Source organism: Channa argus, chromosome 5 (genome assembly GCF_033026475.1).
Source record: "Channa argus isolate prfri chromosome 5, Channa argus male v1.0, whole genome shotgun sequence".
NCBI classification, from domain to species: domain Eukaryota; kingdom Metazoa; phylum Chordata; class Actinopteri; order Anabantiformes; family Channidae; genus Channa; species Channa argus.
Window position 1 is genome coordinate 11335327 of NC_090201.1, and position 21305 is coordinate 11356631.

General features: G+C 39.6%; 1 protein-coding gene across 3 annotated transcripts in view; it reads left to right on the forward strand.

Annotated features, from left to right (window-relative positions):
* The first annotated feature begins 808 nt into the window (after nucleotides 1-808).
* The window catches only part of cpne5b (copine Vb), a 107323-nt gene continuing 86826 nt past the window's right edge, over nucleotides 809-21305 (forward strand). Inside the window, exons 1-2 of one of the 3 annotated variants that reach the window (XM_067505453.1) lie at nucleotides 809-1065; nucleotides 1167-1462. In XM_067505453.1, coding sequence (XP_067361554.1) covers nucleotides 1051-1065; nucleotides 1167-1462 — 311 coding nt within the window. In that variant the 5' untranslated portion in view covers nucleotides 809-1050. The remainder of the gene's footprint in view (nucleotides 1066-1166; nucleotides 1463-21305) is intronic. The other 2 variants (XM_067505455.1, XM_067505454.1) reach the window with 2 other exon arrangements.

The following is a 21305-nucleotide window of genomic DNA, read 5'->3' on the forward strand; positions in this document are numbered from 1 at the left end:
CATTTCCAGTTGGAATCATAGTTTTCCAAAAATGACAAACCCATCACTTCCTTGGCAGGCAACTGCACCAGTTTAGCATATTTATTACAATGTGGTTTGCGGGGCAGGTCTTAGCTGCATACAACAGGCTAATGATGGATGGTGGCCATTAAATCTCTATGTAATTCCCTCCCTGAAATTAATATTGATTTTAAATCAGCCAGCATGAAGACATTTTAATTGGTAACTGCACTTCTTAAAATGCCATGTTCATGCCTGATCCAAGACAGAAAACGACTAAATTCCAGACAATAAGAAGGAAAACTGCAGTTTCGACCTATTTACATCTTTAACTCCAAGTGCATTATGCTTAAACATATTTGATTCAATCTACGCTTAATGTTGAATGAGTTTTAAAGGCTAAAGGTTTTTTTTTCATCATTAGTGAACTGAGGGTTTATTGTGGGCGCTGTCCAGTGTTGTGGTGCTGAAAGACAGAAGTTCCATCTCGTAACATACTCAAACCCATCTACATCTACACTGAGGGCCCATGTGTGATAAGGTTGGAACACTGCAAGCAGCTATTCCCTCTGAGATCAATTTGTATAAATCTACAGTGTTTTGGGGCCAATGAGCTAAAACAACCTACAGGAATATTCATGAAGAAATAAAAAACACTTGAAAGAAAGTTTGAAAAGAAAAACCAACACCAAAGCAGTGTGATTGCTTACTGTCCTCTGATGGAAACCATCTCAGGACCTCTTAGATGTATTTTGCAACGCATTGGGGGGTCCCGGATCCTGGGTTATTCCTCACTGCATTTTTCTATAAGCTACTACGCCTCCGAAAATACATGTTAACACGACATACACTCTCCGTGAACAGTACAGAGGATGTTGCAGGGTGACAACAGCAGCGCTGGGGCATGGGCAGGGTTGCCAGCACTTGAGTGTAATTCTGTGTGGGAGGAGGATGGGTGGGTTTGAGTGTATGTAGTCTGTTCGCTTCACACGCTCTGCTGGGCGCACAGGCTGAAGACAAAGCGCAGGGAGCAGTCCACCTCTCCATGTGATGTGCAACCGGTCGGTGAGGGCGCAACAGTAATCTCACACACTGCTTTTTATCATTTTATTGACGCTGCACGGACAGTTAACTCAGTGCGCCTTTTTTGCGGGTATCTCACTCAGTGTCCCCCCTCCCTCCTCTCCGGCTTCACCATCTGTGAAGTGGCTGCCTCACCCGGTCGGGCCGGAGGCTGTCGGGTCTCTGATCTGGTCTCTGGAGTCGCCGGAGACTCGGCGCTCTCCGTCGGTGCCAGACTGTGCGCCTCTCGGATCAGACCCGCGCCACCCCAAGCTCTGGCGATGGAGATGATGGAGGGGGACGTTATGGACAAGCTGGAGGACATGTCATCCGTGTACGACTTCGACCCGATCACCGGCAACATCCCTGCCACTAAAGTAGAAATCACAGTCTCCTGCAGGTGAGTTGAAGCGTCCGAGGAGGGAGGAGAGCGCGATCTGCCAGGAAAGTTCGGTTTGAGGACTGCGTGGTAGAAAAGTTGTGCCTGCGCCCCACCCTTAGTTAGGATTGTTCAGGGAGGGTGTGATCTCGAATAAACTGACACATTATTCTATATTAACAAAAAAACGTGTTTAAGAGCAAAGCTAAGGATGGGCTGGGAGTTTTTGTTCTTATTACGTGAACAAGTTCTTTCGGCGTTTTGATTTCTGAGAGAAGATGAGTACAATTTCCTATTAATTCATGCATGCAGGCGTTTTACGTGATTGTTGTCAGATACAGTTTCCAAAGAAAGCTGTGTGGGCACTCTGAAGTGAGAAAAATCTGTTAAGAGGCAAACTCAGCTTTTATTGGAATACAATACGGGACAAGCAAAACAATATTTCATTAGGTTCAAACCATTATAAGCTTGTCCATAAAGTAAAAAAATACCACAATGTAACAGTGTGAGTGTGCGAGTGACGCTGGTTTGTGTTCTCCATATGTGGTTCTACATTATATATGCATGGTGGTGCTTATAGGCTATACTGGACACATCTCTTGGTGCAACATGCTTTCAGGCAGAAGCTTCTTTAATGTTGAAGTCTGTTCTGTATAGACTGTAACCAGTAGCTGCATTCATCAATGGCAGGCTACTAAAAGCCTCTCTCCAGCCTTTCTTTTATTCTATACAACGTGTTAGATGTTACAGATTGAAAGGTTCACATCCCATTCACACAGTGCCTGTGTCCCTGACCTCAATTATTGATTGTTTTTAGTACAAAATACATTTCTCTTCAGAAAATACTTCTGCCTTTGCCAAATTAACCTCCCTACAGCGCTTCTTCAGTGAGAATAAACACTCACTCCACTTGCCATTAGTAAAGGTTTTGAGAGCAAGGCTTTCAACGCCTTACACTTCTCTGACATGCACTTCAGTGATGGCATGTGTGAACATCGTTACTCTCTCTCTTTCTCTCTCTCTCTCTCTCTCTCTCCCTCTCTCTCTCTCTCTCTCTCTCTCTCTCTCTCTCTCTCTCTCTCTCTCTCACACACACACACACACACACGCACGCACAGACACACACACACATCTTTCTACTCTTTGATGCTGGACTATAAGTTGGGGTACCACTGAAGCAGAGTGGGTCTGAGCTATAACAAGCTGTGTGTGCATTATTGATGGGCTTTCTGCCGTTCAGAGAATCTCACTGCCACATCTCTCAGCTCAGAGGTAGGAAAAAACAGACCCTGGTGAAAAATGAGTGTTTCAATTGAATGAATGAATAACCCTTTGTGTGTTTATGTTGTGTAGGAAATGGTGGGTGATAGTGCAGAATTAGTTTATGAAGAAAGGAGAGCTAGAAAGTCAACAGCAGTCAACTGGTTAGGGATTTTGAAATTTTCATCTTGTAACGATAAGGTGATTGGGATTACATGGCTCAGTGGTGTGCAATTAAGCACCATTCAGGTAAATGATGAGTCCTATTCTGACAACCCCCCCCGCATTTATGCAAATTATTCATCTGACAATGCGTGTGTGTGTGTGTTTGTGGGTGCTGTGCTGGTGCATGTTGGGGAATAGATGGAGATAGGTAGAGAGGTGGTACAGATGCTTCCTGACAGAAAGAAGAGGAATTTGGGAAGAAGAAATCATTAATCAGAAGCAGAGGGTCGATGCTTTCTCCTGCTTTCTCCTGCTTTGTGCTGCTTTGTTTGTGTGTGTGTGTGTGTGTGTGTGTGTGTGTGTGTGTGTGTGTGTGTGTGTGTGTGTGCGTGTGTGACTACATTTCGTGTAGTCATGGTGTAATTTGTATGGCATTAGCATGTCATATAGTCTAAAATTGCTTGTGATAAGTGGGTGGACATGGTCAGATCATGCTTGACACAAGACTACAGAATAATGTACACAGGCTTTAACTGTGCAAAGGATTGTTCCCACAAGTATTCATCCAATTTTCCCACATCGATTCCTGGTGGTGTTACACTAAATATTTAATACAAAGCTACTGTACAAGACACTCCTGAAGCTAAAGACATCAACAGAATAAAATATTTTTGTCACATTCATACTCACCTAATAACAGTTCAAGGCCTCACAAATCCTTTAAAGCCTTTGTACAGATGTTGAGTCAGATTCCTATTCAAGGGAAGAGGCTCCCTGTTGGTTCTTCTTTTCTTTTCTCCCTTTGTCACCATGTACAGTATATGTACTCTCTAAACCCTCCAAACCATAATGATAGCTGTTCCCTCTGGGTTAATACCCCTTATTACAGACTACACCCCTTGCTTTTGACAGTGTATTATTATCAGGACCATTGACAAATGCAGAGGGGTGGGTAGGCACTGGATCAGTAAAATGGGCATAAAATGATAGGAATTGGTTTGTCTTTCATTCCAAGAAGCGTAGAGTGAAAAATTTTGTGGCAGGAAGTTGCAAAAATGAAAAATAAAAATGAAAGTATATGGAGTTATTCTGGATTAGTGATTTGGATTCTGCTGAGTGCAAGTGAGGAAATCAGAAATGTTTCCAAAATCCTCACAGAGTGGATTCAGGTACCTTACCTCAGGTGTGTTTTCTATAGGAAGAGGAACTCCTTACATCCGTCACTGTGTTCACATTTTTCAATATGTTCAATGTGTCATTTCCAGGACTTTGTTTTGTGGAAAAGCTTGGCTTCAAGAACTGTGTCCAACAACTCTCGAAACCATTTGACACAACAGAAAAAAAAGAGTCACAATCCAGTCTGTGGTTTTAAATAAACCAGTGTTTATACTCTCAGGGGCCTTGTCAGTCAGGGATCTTAAAGAGAAGATGAGTGGGAAGAAATGGAAAAGTATAAATCCCGTTTAGCTCTTTTTTCAACCCCTCCATCCTCATTCAGAAACACAAGCACATCTACTCTTCCATTTCTGCCCCACTGTCTGTCCAGTCATTCAAACAATATAAAGAAGTACTTATGCACCTAATGTGGTCCATAGCCATTTACCAGTGTCTCCAGTCAGCTGAGGAGAGACTGTCTGGCTTGTGCATCCAAGAGGAGGTCAGTCAATGAAGGAGCACCAGCTGCTGAGAATGATATTGCTAAGCAGTGAGGTCACCTGGCATTAGTGGTTTCTGAGTGCTGGAGCCTGCACCGCCAATGCAAGAAATTCACAGGCTTGCAGCTAAATGTTTTGAAAGTTGTAAAAGCCAGTATTTCACTTTCATTCCAACACAATGTTGGCATTGTCCTAATAAGTTAATTTCTGCACCAGTTTGTCTGAAAAATGAAAAGCCAGAGATCCTTTATTTCACAAATCTTAATTGACCATTTAACACACGTAGGTCAAAATTCTACACACAGCCCAACACATAAGGGCGTTTTCAAAGTTTACAAAATATGTCAGTGCTTGGTTTATGTGGAACTGGTAAAAACTAAAAGCCTTTTGTCACCAGAAATCATAGAATGTAATGTCAATTAAAGACTTTTAGTTAATGTTACACAAACTGAGCAGAGAGATATGAAATGCCTGGCTACCATCTATATTTGGTTTTGAAAATAGAGATGTAACCGTGGAACCAAGCAAAACTTATTTTTGTGTAGCAGATGGAATAATTTTTTGTCCAGATGGTTAGAGAAGGGTTTCAGAATTCCCAATATACGTTTAAAACTGGGGTAAGTGCAATTAAATGCCTCCCTCAATATTTCCAAATACACTGTGTATTTATTTATCAGAAAACACAATGCTTAACTCTGTGTGTCACATGAAATGATGACACATAAAAACCCAAATTACAGCTAAGCCAGAAATATAGTCAAGAGAGTAGAAGTACAATACTGATACTCATTTATAGGCAGATTTCCTTTGGCATTGGGGAGTATTGGCACTCACTGCACATGTACTGTACGTTCAAAGGACTGATGGGAAACAAATAGGGGTCAGGAAGGAAGTGTGACAGCTACCAAGCAGCGGGTCAGTTTACATGGACTGAATGCAGAGTATAAAGAACCAATTAAACCTGTAATCGATCTTTTCTTGCATGACACCTAATCGAAGCTCTTCAGTAGAGTGAAGATGAATGTTTTTTTTCTGCGCTGGTGGTAGTGACACACTGTGATAATATTCCTGGTAGCTAACGTTGGGGATGAGGGGTTTGTTCATCTTGTTTCCTGAGTGCAGACACTGCATTCTTCAGCTAAATGTCACAGATCTTGCTCCTGCATTTGCATGCAAATCTGTGCTTATGAGAATCCTAGATTCAGCATCTGATAGGCTCCTTTACGTATCTGGGACAGATTTGAAAGCATCTCATACAGTTTGGAAAAGCCCTCCAGAAATCCAGTGCCACGGCGTGTCATATTTCTGATTTTCCCCTCTATGTCACATCACATCTGTGTACATTTGAATACTTTTGGTTAAAATACTACACCACTGCAGCTTTTCAACCACATGAAGAATGGTGATAAAATATGAGTTCAGCTTTGCAAACCACAACATACTGGTAATTAGGTTGAAGGTTACCCCACCCTGACACCAAAAGTACTGCCATCCCCCACCCTTCAGCACAGAAATTTTGCAACACAGTGGACTGGGACTCTGTATAATATTGCATAACCTTATTTTAGCTGCTAGTTAGGGAAAATTAGGTGTGGACAATGAACTAGAGGCAGGGATAGAGAGAGCGCGAAATAGTGTGCGTAGTGAAGGAGCAGATGAACAAAGACAGACTGAGATGAGAAACATATTGAGGTGGGCATGCTCATCAGTGCGCAGTAACTGGAGGACGGGGAAGTGAATTAATTAGGAAATGCAAATAAGAAACCTGCATGTTCAGAGAATGTGTAAGAATCTACAGACACACTGAGACTAATGTTACATTTCTGCTCTTGGCAATTTGTTTTTTTCACCAACAGTACAGGGGCTGCAAGTAAGTCTCGGTTGTTTGTGTGAAACGTTTCTGTAACAGGGAACAAGAAGTAATTGATTTGAAATAAGTATAATCTTACTTTCAAAATAAGATTCCAGAGATTACAGGGAAGTACAAGTTAAATCTGAAACAAGTTTTTTGAAAGCTGTTGTTAAAACCTCATAACAATTAAGTTGGTTAACTGTTATGAATTAAGTTTACAAAAACTTGACATAGGAAACCAGAAATTGTGAATATCGGCTGTTAATATTAGTAAGATATTTGATTGACAAAAGTACTGTAAGTTTCACTCAATTTACACACACAATGCACCTGCTGCAGCTATTACATCTCTTACCAGTGAACTACATTTTGAAATAATTTTACAGCATAAAAAGCATAAAAGAGGATCTAAAATAGAAAGCAGGGATAGAGTTTGGAACTTAAAATTACTAAATGTGATAAGAGAAAACAATTGAAATTCAAACGTACACACAAAACCTCCATGAAAATATCCAGAGACACAGACACACACTTATTGGCCTGAAGCTTTGAGAAGTCAAAAGGGACACATTCTACCACCCATACCTCTCTCATGCTACCTTTTCTCTCTCTCTCTCTTACAAACACACACAGACATTCTTTAATGAAATCCACCCACTCAGTAAAGCTGTGGTAATCATCTAGTTTGTGCATTACACTTTTAGTAGAACAGTTTCCAGTTACAAGATTTTTTTTCTTGTTGACTCCAAACAGATCTTGCTCCTTTTAGTTCTTAAGTTGCAGTCTGTGTAAGCTGCAGTGTTATTAAGGTGTAGTAGCACCGAGGACCATGGCACTGTATCGCCTGCATCACTGATGAGTCTGTCTTTCTGCCTTTCTCTGACTCCAACCTTCTCCTACACAGACCTGGCCTCTTGGGGTCCATTACACAAAATCTGGTGAAAGCATCTCACAGCCCTTCCTCTTCTGCTTAGCTGGTAGCCCAGATAGATATATGGTGGTCGGTGATGTGTGTATTATGGCTGTTGTGGATAGAAGCAGTATGCCACAGCGATTTGGTCCATTTAGAAGAGAAATTAAAATACCTTATGAAGCTCAAATGCAGGGAAATTTAAATATCAGCGTCGTTTGTTTCTGCTTACAAAACAGTTCTCTCCTTTTGCCCACAAGACTGCATTGATCTACACAAAACATATTGCATGTTGGCGTGTTTATGTGGAGCTGTTTGCATATAAAAGGACATTCAGATGTCGTTACAGCATGACACACTCTCTTCTCCTGACCTGGCAGAGCCAATCAATTATTTTCCAGCCTTGTAGTTTCTTACTAACACCTTGGATGAATGCATTGGAGACAGCAAACATGGTTTCTGAACACCATTAACTTTCTTTCACAGTTCGGTGCTGCTTTTTTGCCTTTTGAAACTCTTATTTGTTAGTGCCTTCTGTACACGGATGGACATACTGTGTCTAATGCTTTCAGTAAATCAATAAAGTGGACTGTCGGCATGCTGAAAAGATTAAATGTGCACATGTCAAGAGCTTGCAACCACATTTTAAAGCAATATTGTCCTTTGGCATCTGATTTCATTTCAATGAAAACAAATTGTCATCCTATCACCTAAAAAGATGTTTTTTGCATTTTTTTCCTGCCATTTCCATGATACTATAACGGTGCAGATTTTTATCCATCACTCCTCACCCAACACCCAATAATCCCCTCCAGCACCGACAGCAGCACTGTTCAGCTGTCAGTGTCTTCACACGGCGATGGGTATAATCAGCTCTGTCAGCTCTGCTGCTGAGAGTTAACTGTCTCATTCCTGTAGCCATCAAATTCTTTCATCTTGTACTTTTATCAAGCTTATATCTTACAGTTCTTATGCCTGGGTAGGAGCATGCCCTTGAATACAAATGAGGCCTGGTGTGGCTGTGGTCAACAGTCACTGAGCATAAGTGACATTAAGTCCAAAAGAAGAAGGGTAACGCTGCCTGCGAGTGTTAATGATGGTTCACTGTCATGCTGGCTTTAGTGGCTGAGAGGCTAAAATGGGGCTTTGATCTGTGCTCTCTGGCTGACAGGATTGCTGGCTGACTGGCAAGAGCAGAGGAGTCATGGGAAGACAAAGTCAAATTTATCGCTGAAGGACTGGGGGACGGAGGACCATACAAACACATTTTCCCAATTGCTTCCTTTCAAAATAGCAACAGACTGTGTGACCAGTAAACATGTTAGAGCACCTACATAAAAAAAGAAAGCTATGATCTCTGTTTGGTGTGAAAAGGACTGAAATGATGTAACATTTGCTGGTGTTGCAGGTGGTGACCAAAGATTTTGGTGTAATTGTTTCTCTAAAAAATTCAATATGGTCATTAATTTTGTAAGATATTTGCTGTATGGTGTTTTTGACATCCTAAAAGGCCATTCTTCAAAGAGGTTTTCCTGTTTGTGAGAGAAGGCTGGATATTCTTCTTTTCATTTTTCCTCATGATAGTTTGGCATCAAAGTTTTATCATCACTCTTTTCAAGCGTGGTTGCTGGTTACAGCCAGCTTTATTGTGATGGATGACGGACCCGATGACTTGGACTATGTTCTGAGATAAAAACATTACAGGAGTGCACTGTTTTCATTATGCTGAAAGAGTTTGAAAAAGACTAATTAGCATAATATTATATTGTAACGAGTTTAAGATTTCAGGGCTGTAATTTTCATACAGCTCAGGGACAGCCAACCCTGGTCCTCGAGAGCTACTTCCCTGTTTGGTTCCCAACAATCCCTGCACTACCCACCGCTGATTCCCTGGGGCATGTGGATTCAGTCAATCAGAATCTTCCCCCACTAGGGGAGTAGGGGAAGATTGATTGAGTCAACAACCCTGATCCAGGTAATCAGCAGTGGGTAGGGCTGGTATAGTAAGAAAACAAGCAGCACAGTGCAGTCAGGGACCAGTGTTGGCTACCCTGTTGTCACACTGTCAATACTTATTGGACAGTGTGACAGCGGCGTAACCGACATTTTTTGTTCTTTCTTATTCTCTGCACTTACTGTTAGGTTAGGTTACATCTACTCTTTGTCTCTTTTAGGTTACATCAATTTGTGACTGCACATAAACTCTTTAATGCTCTCAAAGACGTGAGCTTCAAGCTCTTTGTCCATCAAGAGAAGACATCATGGTCTAAACCTCAAAGAACTACACAGTGCAAGCACCTGGCCCCGAACACATATTCCTCAAAAACAAACAGGTGGAGCTTATTTGGCCTGAGGAACCATAACCACCCCTATCAAAATAATGTAAAGGGAATAGTGTGGACAATAAAAGAAACAGCACCTCATCTGTGAACCATAGTGCTTCTGTAGTCACTTGGGCATGGGTGGCTTTCAGTGACAGTGGCACAGTGGCAGAGCTGTAGAGGATCATCTTGTGTGCTCACATTCATTTCATCATTCAGCAGGACAATGATCCTAAACATACAGATCCTAGACATAAGTAAGAGCTTTTCAGATCAAAGAAGTGGATTGCAGCTCAGCTTAGTTATACACATAAAAGCAAACAAACGTTTTCCTTCATGCATAATAAACGCATCAAAATTAGACATGTCCACATTTGAATTCTGAAAAACATTCAAACCTCCAAAGTAATTGGTTGGTAGGTGTTTACACGTTACACATTTGCATGTTGGCAATCATAGGTCCCCTGTGTCATCTGTCTAATTGGTGAAGCCGTTATAACATTTGACCAGTGTGTATAACTTTCTCTCCTCTTATTCCTCATTAGCATTTTATCAAAGTTACACTGGACTGAGGTATAGATGTCTAACTCCCATGTGCCTATTTATGTTTTAGCATAACCACAATAATTTGGCTTTTCAGCTGAAGCTACTGACAGACCAATAGAAGAGGTCACTTCTGTGCAAGCACTAAACATTATAGAGCTCACTTCATCTAAACACCATCAATTAATACATTATCTGATTGGTGTAGTGACTGTAGTTTTCTCAAAGACACCTGCCACAGATTTAATCTTTTTCACCTGTATTCTAAAGATAAACATAAAAAATACAATGCACTCAAACTCTGAGCACCAAAACCTTCTGATAAACATGACAGGTGCATGAACAGTCATTTAGCTGTGTGAATTGCACCCATTGTGGCATGGTAGAAGCATCTGTCCTTCGCATATGTGATGGCATAATGGGAGCTTAAAAGCTCTCAGTAAGAGCTATAGAGGAAGGTGAGTCACAGCTGTGAACAGCTACCATCACCTGGCAGTTAAAAAGATGAGGCTTTTTCATCCTCACTAGAACCACATCTACTATACCTGAAGTAATCTAATTAAATACAATGAACTAATTTGTTTTGAATGGTATGCGTGTGAAGGGTATAAGCACAGGCAACTGAATATTTCCAAGTGCTGGTGAAGCAACAGCAAGAATTTAACGATAAAGTCTTTGATCCCACATCCCGCTACACCTCAAAACTCCATATAAATTTACTTTACACTTACTTTACCACCATTTTAGAAAAGACTAACAACCCTGTGCACTGCTCCCCTTTAAAAAATCTTTCTTATTCCATTTTAAAAGAGCACACTGTTTTAAGCCAGCCCCGGCTCTCTGTCTTTCCTTAATATAATAAACAATTTTACTACATATGTGAGTCTGAGAAATTATTGAAAAAAGCCTAATGCTGTCATGGTTTCTAATAACAGTTTCACCAACTGTGGGCCAGTCAGCATCTTGTGGTGAGTGATGCATGATTGAGTTCACTCCTCAGAGTAGATGTGAGATTGTTGGCCTATTCTGAGCTCACTGCGCTATTTCAGCTCTGGCTCTGAGCCCCCCAGCGCATGATGGGATGATTGGGCAAGATGGTCCTGTGTGGTACAGCAAAGCTGGAAATGTGTGAAAAGTGTGTGGGTGAGATGACTGGATTTGATTATGGAGCTTCCAACACCCTGAGGCAAAATAGATAATGGATAAGTGAAAAAAAGTGTGTGTGTGTGTGTGTGTGTGTGTGTGTCTGTGTCTTTGCAACATGTTCTTCTGGCTACATTCATATGGATGCAATTATATTTGTGATGGTTTAGGACACCTATTGTTGTGGATTTTATTTCAAACAAATGACAGTAAATATAGCTGTGTAAGCTATACGCTTCTGTCAGCTCCAACTTTAACTTAGTTAAAGTGCTACTGTTTAGACTACTTCCTTCCTAGGTAAAATCTACTTTTAATGCTGTATGTTGTTCTCACTAAATCCATCAGTGTTGAAACCTAATATCAGGCAGTCAATTGACTGGTCTACCACTGAAATATTAACAAAAAGTCAATGGAATACCATAAAATGTTCATGGCTTGACATTTCTGTTCTGAGTAAACTACTTAGGCAGCTACTGAATTGGACTGATTCTTATTTACTTTGGTATACAGAATTATGACCCATAGATGATTAAGTCTGATGTTTTTGTCCATAATGTAACATTTTCCCCATGAGCATTGAGTTTAGTGAAATATTTTGTACAAACATTCTCGGATCCTGCTGATGTTGGTGATGCCCTGACCGTACCCTAGTCGAACCATGAAGCTGATATTTTTGGTTTTACATGAAATGTCTCAGTGACATTTAGTTTAAACCCCCTGAGGCTAAATTAAATATTTCTTAAAATGTCTAACTAATGACATTCCCCTCACCTGAACTGTTCCGTATTAGTTAGAGATTAGTGGCAATAAGCAAATGTTGAGCATGTTAACATGCTAAACTATGGTCATAGGACCTAAACATGCATTTTAGACATTAACCTTGATGTAATCCCAGAAGGCTGCATGTTGCATGTGTCAGGGAATGATTTGAGTCAGTTTATGTGAAAGCTAAAGAGCTCATTTGCTAAAAGAAGTTGTCTTAGAGGCAAGCAGAAGATGGATGTGTGGCTGAGATCCTCATTCAGTCACCCGTTTCACAGAAACAATCACATATTTTATGCTGACCTACTTTGAAGCTGTTTCAAAAGGTTTTTCTCTCAGGATATTATTTCTACAGTATGAGTTCACATTCATTTCCATTTTGCTTTTCATCTCTTGCTGCATTTACTGCAGGCATTAATATGTAAACGCAGTGAGTTGGAAACTTCCTGGCACTTCTTAAAGTGTTTTACCTACAAAATACAAGCTGATTTGACGGCAGCTGAAAACCATGATGCAAAGTCTGACCCTTTAAAAGTTTGTATTTTATAATACATAAAGTAAGTATTCTATAAAGTATGTACCGCTGCCCATTAGCTGACCTCTGTTGACACGGTCACAATTCACACTGTTGGGAATTTTGTGATGATCCTGAGCTTGCCTGCCAGGCTGCAAGCTCATGTCTGTCTGGCAGGCAGAGCAGGACTCTCCCCAGAGGAAATCCTGGCCTGAATTATTCAGCAGCTGGTGGGAAAAATGATCCTGCTTGGTTCTGTCATTGATCCGGCACTAAAGCATTGCCAGCACCACAATTTGAAGAAAGGTAATTGAGGCCATGAACAGAGACTTATTTATGACTTGCTACTGCTTGTGGTTTTGCTACAGATGAGACAGCACCACATATAGATGATAACACAATTTACAAAATGTGGATATTTACATCATGATCATGTGTCTAAGCTCTTATGTAATATGTAATATTTAATAAGAAAATATTGAACATTTCTATTAACCAAATGTTCAGGCAGCAAAGTCGCAAAAAGTGCAAATGACAACTACACAGCAATAACATATAACACGATAGACAGTGATGAAGGGCTATTGAAAAGTTTAATAACACTGTCCTAACATTCATCTCCCCCCTATAAACAGATTAACCTCTTTCCACCTCCACATTTTCCTCTGTAGCTTGCTCTACATTAGCTTTCTTTTCCCTTTCCCATCTGTTCACTCCTTCCTTTGTCATGTTGTACTGTTTCCTATCACCTCATCCTAAGCTTGCCTTGTTTTTCCCTCCTCAATCCCCATTAATCCCTCCCTTCCTCTGTCATCCTCTGTGATTCTTTTTCATTCAAAATGTGTGAGGATAGCCTTCTTAGTACAATCCATCTTAGCCTAAATGTGTTTCAGGAAAACACTCAACCTGTTTATGCTTTCCATTGTGACAAATTGTCATTACCCGGTGAAAACCTCATCTTTTTAAAACGCCAGGCTTTCAGAAACCAAAAAAACAACTACTTTTTTTCTTTTTATCTTCACATCGTGCATTTTTTACCTAACCGAACTGTGTGCATGGAAAGGTCAAGCAGAGAGCCTGGAATGTCTGAATACAGCATAGATTCATTTTACACCCACAAACTGTCCTCCTTAGACCAAAATCATACACCCTCGATGTTAACCTCTCACCCGTGATGAACAAATGCATTTTTACAGTCTTTTCTTGGATATAAATGTATGGGCAATACAACGCCCATTTTGAAAACATTATTCAGATGTGTACATTAATGTAACCTGTTGGATGTATGTCGAGAGTCTTCACCTGCTCAACTGTAAGAAATCACTTTAAATACGCATGTTAATATATATCACAGTAATACCTAACAGATAAAAACAGTGTGAATTATAATGTATTCCCTGAAATCATTTTACAGGTGAGCAGTGACAAGTCCCTAGTCAACCTGAAATCCATGAGCTTTCAAAGTTTTACTAGGAAGCCTGTGGCAGCCTATTTATGCTGACATGTGCTCTATTCCCAGTCAAGAATCTCATCAGCTCAATTTGCATGTCTTGAAATGCTTCTCCAGAAAAAATGACTCATCTCTAGAGATTTATCATGCTATACTAAGCCTGCACTCACGGCAGCTAGAGCTGGAGAGCTGAGGAACCTCCCGCAGGTTAGAGAGAAGGGGCTGTCTAATTATTGTGGTTTCTGTCAGATCTCTGTAAATAAAATCAGCTATGTCTCTGTGTCTGTCTAACAGGGGCTTGTTTCTTCTCCCTGTGCAAGAGGAACTCCGCTGTACTCAGTCTATTTCTGATCTAATCTCTGAGGACTTTGGTTTTCTCCCTCACCCGTCTCTTTTCAACACTCTCTCGCTCTCTCTTTCTTTCTCTCTCTCTCTCTCTCACGCGCGCACACACACACACACTCACACTCACACACACACACACACACACACACACACACACACACACACACACACACACACACACACACACACACACACACAGAGTCACTGCCACATTTTTTTCTCTTCTACTTTTTTGTTCTTACATTCCTGCTGTCTTGATTTCACAAACTCCCTTGTGCACAGAGACATACATACCCGAATCCCACCCCCACACATCTAAGATCTTTTCATAACCTAATTTACATAAGGGAAGTTGGCTTTCAGGAAGTTAGTTTGAACCCCCTTTAGTATTTCCAATGCCTTTGAAATTGATTATGTAACACATAATGCAAATCTGGTGACACATTTTAAATATTTTATGTCACAGCAGCAGTTAATAATTCCCTGGTGAAAAGTTCTTGTTCTTAAAGGCATATTTATACTTAGCTTGCATCTAATTGATAAAAGGTCTGTTTTTTGTATTCATAGCAAAATGTTTGAGCATTTTTTTGGAGCGTCTGTGTGTCTGAAAAATGTATTGACCTTCTCACAAACTACATTCCAGCAGGGGTTGATGGAAAAGGATCAGGAGATTTTACTGTTAATTTAAGATGACTGCATTTTTCAGTTAAATTTACATTTACATTTAGTCATTTAGCAGTGGAATTTATCCAAAGCGACTTACAAGGGACGTAAAAGGCAAGTAAAAATCTAACTCAAGGAGAAAACATCAAAGCAAAGTCCTATTAAAGAAGTGTTTACGTTTCATGATATGCAAGTGCAAGAAAGAGCAGATTTTTCTATGTAATTTTGTATAGATTTAAGTGCATAAGGTCCGGAAGAATTGTTTTTTCAGCAGTTTTTTGAATATAAGTGAGTTTACTGAGCGTGCAGCGTTTAGTAGCTCGTTCCACAATCGTGGGATCATTGCGCTGAAGAGATTTCCCCTGATGTCTTCTGTGCGGTGCCGGGACCCACAGATGTTGTTTGTTGGCAGAGCATGGCAGAGAGGAGGTACTGTAGACCTGAATTAGGGCGTTGACGTGAGCAGGAGCTATTGAGTTGATCACCCTGTAGGCAAGAGACAGAGATCTGAACCTGATGCGGGCAGCTACAGGAAGAAGGTAGAGATCTGAAGAGTGGTGGAGAATTAGTCCTTTTTGGCTGATTAAAAATGAGGTGCACTGCCACATCTTGGATCTTCTGCAGGGGTAATCACATATCAGTGAATACCGATAACCACATTAACAGGGCACTGCAGTAATCAAGACAAGATATGACCAGCACCTGCACAATGAGTTGGGTTGTATATTCCGTGAAGTAGGGTCTGATGGTTCTAAATTGTAGAGGGCAAATCTGCACGTCCTAGAGACTGAGGAGATGTGGTCCATGAAGCTCACTTGGTCGTCGATGAGGACCCCCAGATTTTTGGCCGACTTACTGGGGACAATCACTGTAGATTCAGTGTTGATGCTGGACTTCGGTCTTGGAGAGGTTGAGCTGAAGATGTATTTCTCTCTTCCAAGCAGAGATGTCAGAGATATAGGCAGAAATGCATGATGAGACAGTGGAGTCATCTGGTGGAAGGACAGGAACTGCTGTTTGTCGTCAGCATAGCAGTGCTAGGAAAACCCAAAGATGCCTAAGTCAGAGAGTGTGGACAAGAGGATCTGATGGTTCACAGTCTCAAAGGCTCCAGATAGGTGGAGTAGGATTAAGACAGAAGACTAACCTGAAGACAGTTATTTCCACAGTCTGCAGACTCTCTTTAAGAGTCTTATGGGGGGGCTGTACTGTAGCTCAGTTGGTATAACAGTCATCGACAATCCTCAGGGTCACAGGGTCAGTGGTTCAGTTTTCAATTTGTCCTGGCTACATAACAATGTCTTTGGGCAAGTCACTGAATTCCATAGTTGTACCTTCTGTCTGCCTCCTTATAAGTTGCAGACAGCAGTACAATTGTACTTGTAATTGACATAGCACCATGGGTTGAATACCTATGTATCATTGGGCTAAAGCTGTGGAGATTTGACCAATATATATAGTGGTCTGGATGAACACCTCATTTGTTGAAAATGTATATGGAGTTTACGCCTATATTTTGGGTGGGGCTGCTGTTGACTTGAGGCTGGTGTGTGGGAAGGCATACAGTATGCTGTGGGGATTGCACAGGGTAATAAAAGAATTGCTTTGATGATGTTTTGTTTACCTAGACAAGACCTAGTTTTGAGTACACGCAGGTTGAGCTGCTGCTGGCAGTACGTTTGAAGCTTCAATTAATGCAGCCCTTTTGTCATGCTTTTGTTTCAAAGGGTTTATTCACATCACTAATGAGTATTTATGCATCTGCTATACAGTAGTGAAAATAGGTAAATGCACATTTTGTGCATGACCATTAGATTAGTGTGTGTTTGTGTATGACAATATGCTCAACCAGTTAATCTTCACCTTAAAGGAATAATGCAAATAACAGAAAAAACAACACAAAGTTTTAATCACAAAAAAATAAAATACCTTACACTGTCAAATCTTACATTTATAAAATCCAGTGTTTATACCTGTCTTGTACTACAGTATATAACATGGGTAGAGAAAGCCTGAAACCTTCCCCCACCTTGACATCAATGTCTTCCTCTTTCTCCTAGTCACTGCAGCAACATTCTGCTTTTCTCAAACCTTATTCTCTGAAATGCCATGCAAGCAATACTTGAGCCTTACAATACGCTACTCCTCCACCACAAGTCAAGATTATTTAAAAATGACATTCATTACTGATTGAATTAGCTTTAGCTATAATCTTGAGTCATCCACTTTATTGCATGCAAAATTGAAAGACAGTTACATTTTAAAATGTACACGTCATAAATCTTTTAATAATTTAATGGCACCAAATGTTTTTATTCCACATCGGCAGAAAATGACTCCAAGTAAAAGTATATTCATCTCACATTTTCATTCCATATGGTGTTGAAATTACAACAATGATTCTTAAACTATGGTTACTTTTAATAGCAATAATAACCAAAATCTATTTTAACATCCACCAATGAAGAGTTTCTGAATTTCCGTGATTGAATTTCAAGTACATTACCATAGCAACATAGGCTTCTCATATATCACAATTTACAGAAAATCATGTTAAGGTTATTGGATGTAAGATGTATAAAAAATAAATAAATAAAACCAAACGCAATTTCTCTCAATAATTTTCTTTCTAGAACAATGACACCTACACTCCCAGAGGACATCATGGCCCAAACCACGCTCAGTATACAGAACCATTTCTGAATACGACATTAAGTGGATGTTTAATTCACAAACATTAACAACTCCTCTAAAAAAAGCAGTTTTGTTTACAGAATGGCAGACATGATTTACCCACCATCAGAATTTCTAAATTTCCCTACAGGGATCAATAAAGTGTGTCACTGTAGACATAGGCTGTACAGTACACTGTAAAAAATAGCTTCTAATGAAAGGAGTATGCGAGTCCACAGTGACATTAGGTCTATGGTGCCATTAAATGGCCAATATAAATTGTTTTTATGTCCACAAGTATGCTTCAGTTGTAGCAAAATACAACTTTTGTTTGTAGTCAGCCTTGATTTTAACCTAAACCAGGATTATACTCAGTGCAATCTACAAACACACTGACGTTACTTCAACTTCAGCATGTAAATACGTTACCCCATAGTTGTAGCAACTGTTACTTTAACAATACAGAGATAAATATGCTCTTTTCATATATTTACAATAGTTTTAAGTAGTTTGTTGAGATTTTAACCTGTGAACGCTGGCATTTAAATGTTGACTGGGATAAAGTAATTTACAGCAAGTGCTAGTTGTAGATACATAGATGCCATGACTGGGTGATTGTTGGCTGTACAGGTATAGAAGCAATTGGGCACTGTGTTTAACATATAAGGTAAAGGAGAGGCCATTATCGATTAATACACAGTGAGGAAATAAAGAGGAGTGAAATAAGAGGAGGTGAAAATGACAAAGATAGAGAAGAGGTAGTAGTGGATGACATATGGGCGGATTTATTTTGGACCAGTGTGCAGTAAAAACATGAACTAAATTTGGAACGAGCAGTAGAAAGGGAGGAAAAACTAATCGGGTTGGTTGAAAATTTACATTTTAAGTCTATATACTGTATACAGTCTACAGACACACACACACACACACACGTGCATAATAAAGATAATAAAGGGATCGGGAACAATGTTGAAATTGTAGTTAAAATGTAAAACATCAAAGTGAGTTCCTAGTGAATCTTCTGTAGCTACTATACTTGTACAGCATCTTGTACAGGGACATACGACTGTGTCAAAATAATAAATCTTCAACAAGGTCATGAACTCGGTAAATCTTCAACAATTCTTCTCTAACACAGAAACATGCAGATGTGTGGGATGTAGACCCCTATACAGTAATAATTACCTGAAATTGACCAATATCCTTATTCTATACCTATTTTATTGTCATACAAACAAACAAAAACAATTGTAAAGACCCTCAGTATCAACCTTATTACTCAATACCGGTTGTTTCCTCAAATTTATTTTGACTTCCATGAATAATCTTATGTATTCACAGTCAGCAGCTATAAATTTAAAACAGCCGAACAATTGAAAGGTCAGATAGACAGGTAGATAAATTTTAATTTCTATAAATGTTTAATTTTTAGATGCAGTGATAAAATGAGCAACCCCGTCCACCAAAGACATTAACACAAGTCTCTTTGACTATGAGAAAATTTGGAACAATGAGTTGAATGAATTACATTTAGTATTTAACTGGAATTTTAAAGGAACAAAACTATAAGTTGACTTTCCAGTATAAATAGTTTAAAAGCTAAAATGCTTGGAGACTCTTCATCATTTGTAGTCTGAAACTATTAAAAAAACAATTTAAAGACATTTTTGGTACTTTATGGTACAAAATGGCTCCAACAGGAAGCCATAAGTTTGTCGTATTAAATAAAATATTTACTCTTTTAACTGAGCAATGGGAGATGAAAGGGAATCTTTTGACAGACTACTATTGTAAACTTGACTACTGCAACAAACTAAGGTTCTGGTGTATGTTAATAAAAGTTCATGTTTCGTTTCACCTTGGTTGAAAAGTTAAATGGTTAAAGGCAACAAGTTTCCACACAATTTCGCTGCATCACATTGTGTGCTAATGTAGTCTTAGAGGTCCGAGGTGGGGTTGAGGGTTAACAGATGGAAATGAGACTGAATTTTACATGGGTGAATAAATTAAGTGAAACAAAGCAGAGTTATTTCTGACAATACATCCTAGAAACATTTTTACAGCCTTCCAAGCAGTGCAGTGATTCTGGCTATAATGAACTGACTTTTAAAGTCAATGCAGTTTGGGTTAATTATTATGTTGATTGTGTCACACAAAAATCATTTTCCTTTTCAATTTGGATCAAATTGTAATCAAAACCAGCTTTGGCCTAGCTACTACACTCTGGTTTATACATTTTAAAGGCTGCAACACTTCTGCTACAGGCATTTCAATAATCACAGGAAATCAGCTAGTATTGTCTTTGGACGAAACATTGAATAAAAACCACAATTTTAAAATTTAATGTTTTTTTCCCAACAATTGTCTTCTGAACTTACTCTTCAAAGTTATAAAAGGAGAGCGGTGGAAATATACAAGCAGAGGAAAGATTAAAATAGATTTAGGCTGATGAAAGAGCATGCTGAAGATTTATGGCATCTGAAACTGCAGAAGAGAATTAAAAAAGAAAGGAACAGAAACAAGAATCAGAGAAGCCAGCAGGCTTTGGCATCGGGAGCGAAGGCTCTCATGTCACTGCAGAGGCTGAGCAAGTAAAAGAAAACAAGTAGGGTAATAGTGTTGCGTACACAGTAGTCTCTGGCAGGCGTTATGAAAAGGTCACGCAAGCACAATGGAGATGTAACACGGACACTTGAAACATGAGCAAAGGTTGAAAGATTAAGCTAAGAGAGAAAGACAGATAGAACATGTATTTCTAACACTTGAACCCTCAGGAAGAAACAAAGAGTCAGATTGGAAAAGTAAAAAGTGCAGGAAAAACATGTAGAAGTGCTTTAACTGTCAACATAGCAGCAGAACACTGTATTGAATTCTTGTAATATACTTTATAATACACGATTTACTCCCCTATACCAGGTGGGGTTGCTGTGTCATCTAGATTATACTTTATTGTTAGATCTAGTTAGTTTAGTTTTGGTCACAGTGAAAATAATGGTTTGATCAGTGTTAAGCCCACTCATTGAGTTAGAAAGTGAACTCAATCTATAATGTATTTGAGAACACTTGACAATTTAGAATGTGACAAATCAATAAAAGTGGAGCAGGTCTATGCAGAGAAGATTTTATGGTTAATTTTGGGTAACAGTGGTAAGTGGTGTAATCCGCGGTCCCAGCTATATGTCAAAGTTTCTTTGGGCAAGACACTGAACCCCTAGCAGCCCATTCCCATCCCCTGCTGTGCAATGACAGTCCAAGCTCAGTAGAAATTGGGGAGGGTTGCATCAGGAAGGGCATCCAGTGTAAAAACTGCCAAATCAACATGCCGACAATGATCCACTATGGTGACCCTGAACTCACAAACTTTGTACTCAAATAATAATAATAATTTAAATGAATAAAAACACTTTCACTGAACATGCAATTTTGTGATTTATACTTTTGGATTGATGGTTGACCTTATTTTATTGTCTTGTGCATTTCATGCCTTTCGTGCTTGAAGCACATAGATGTATTTTACAATTTAAGTGTATTAACACCACATTTCACAGATTAGATGTCAGAGACTGAAAGATGGAGAGGGACAGGTGAGTGGAGGGACACAAAGTGTG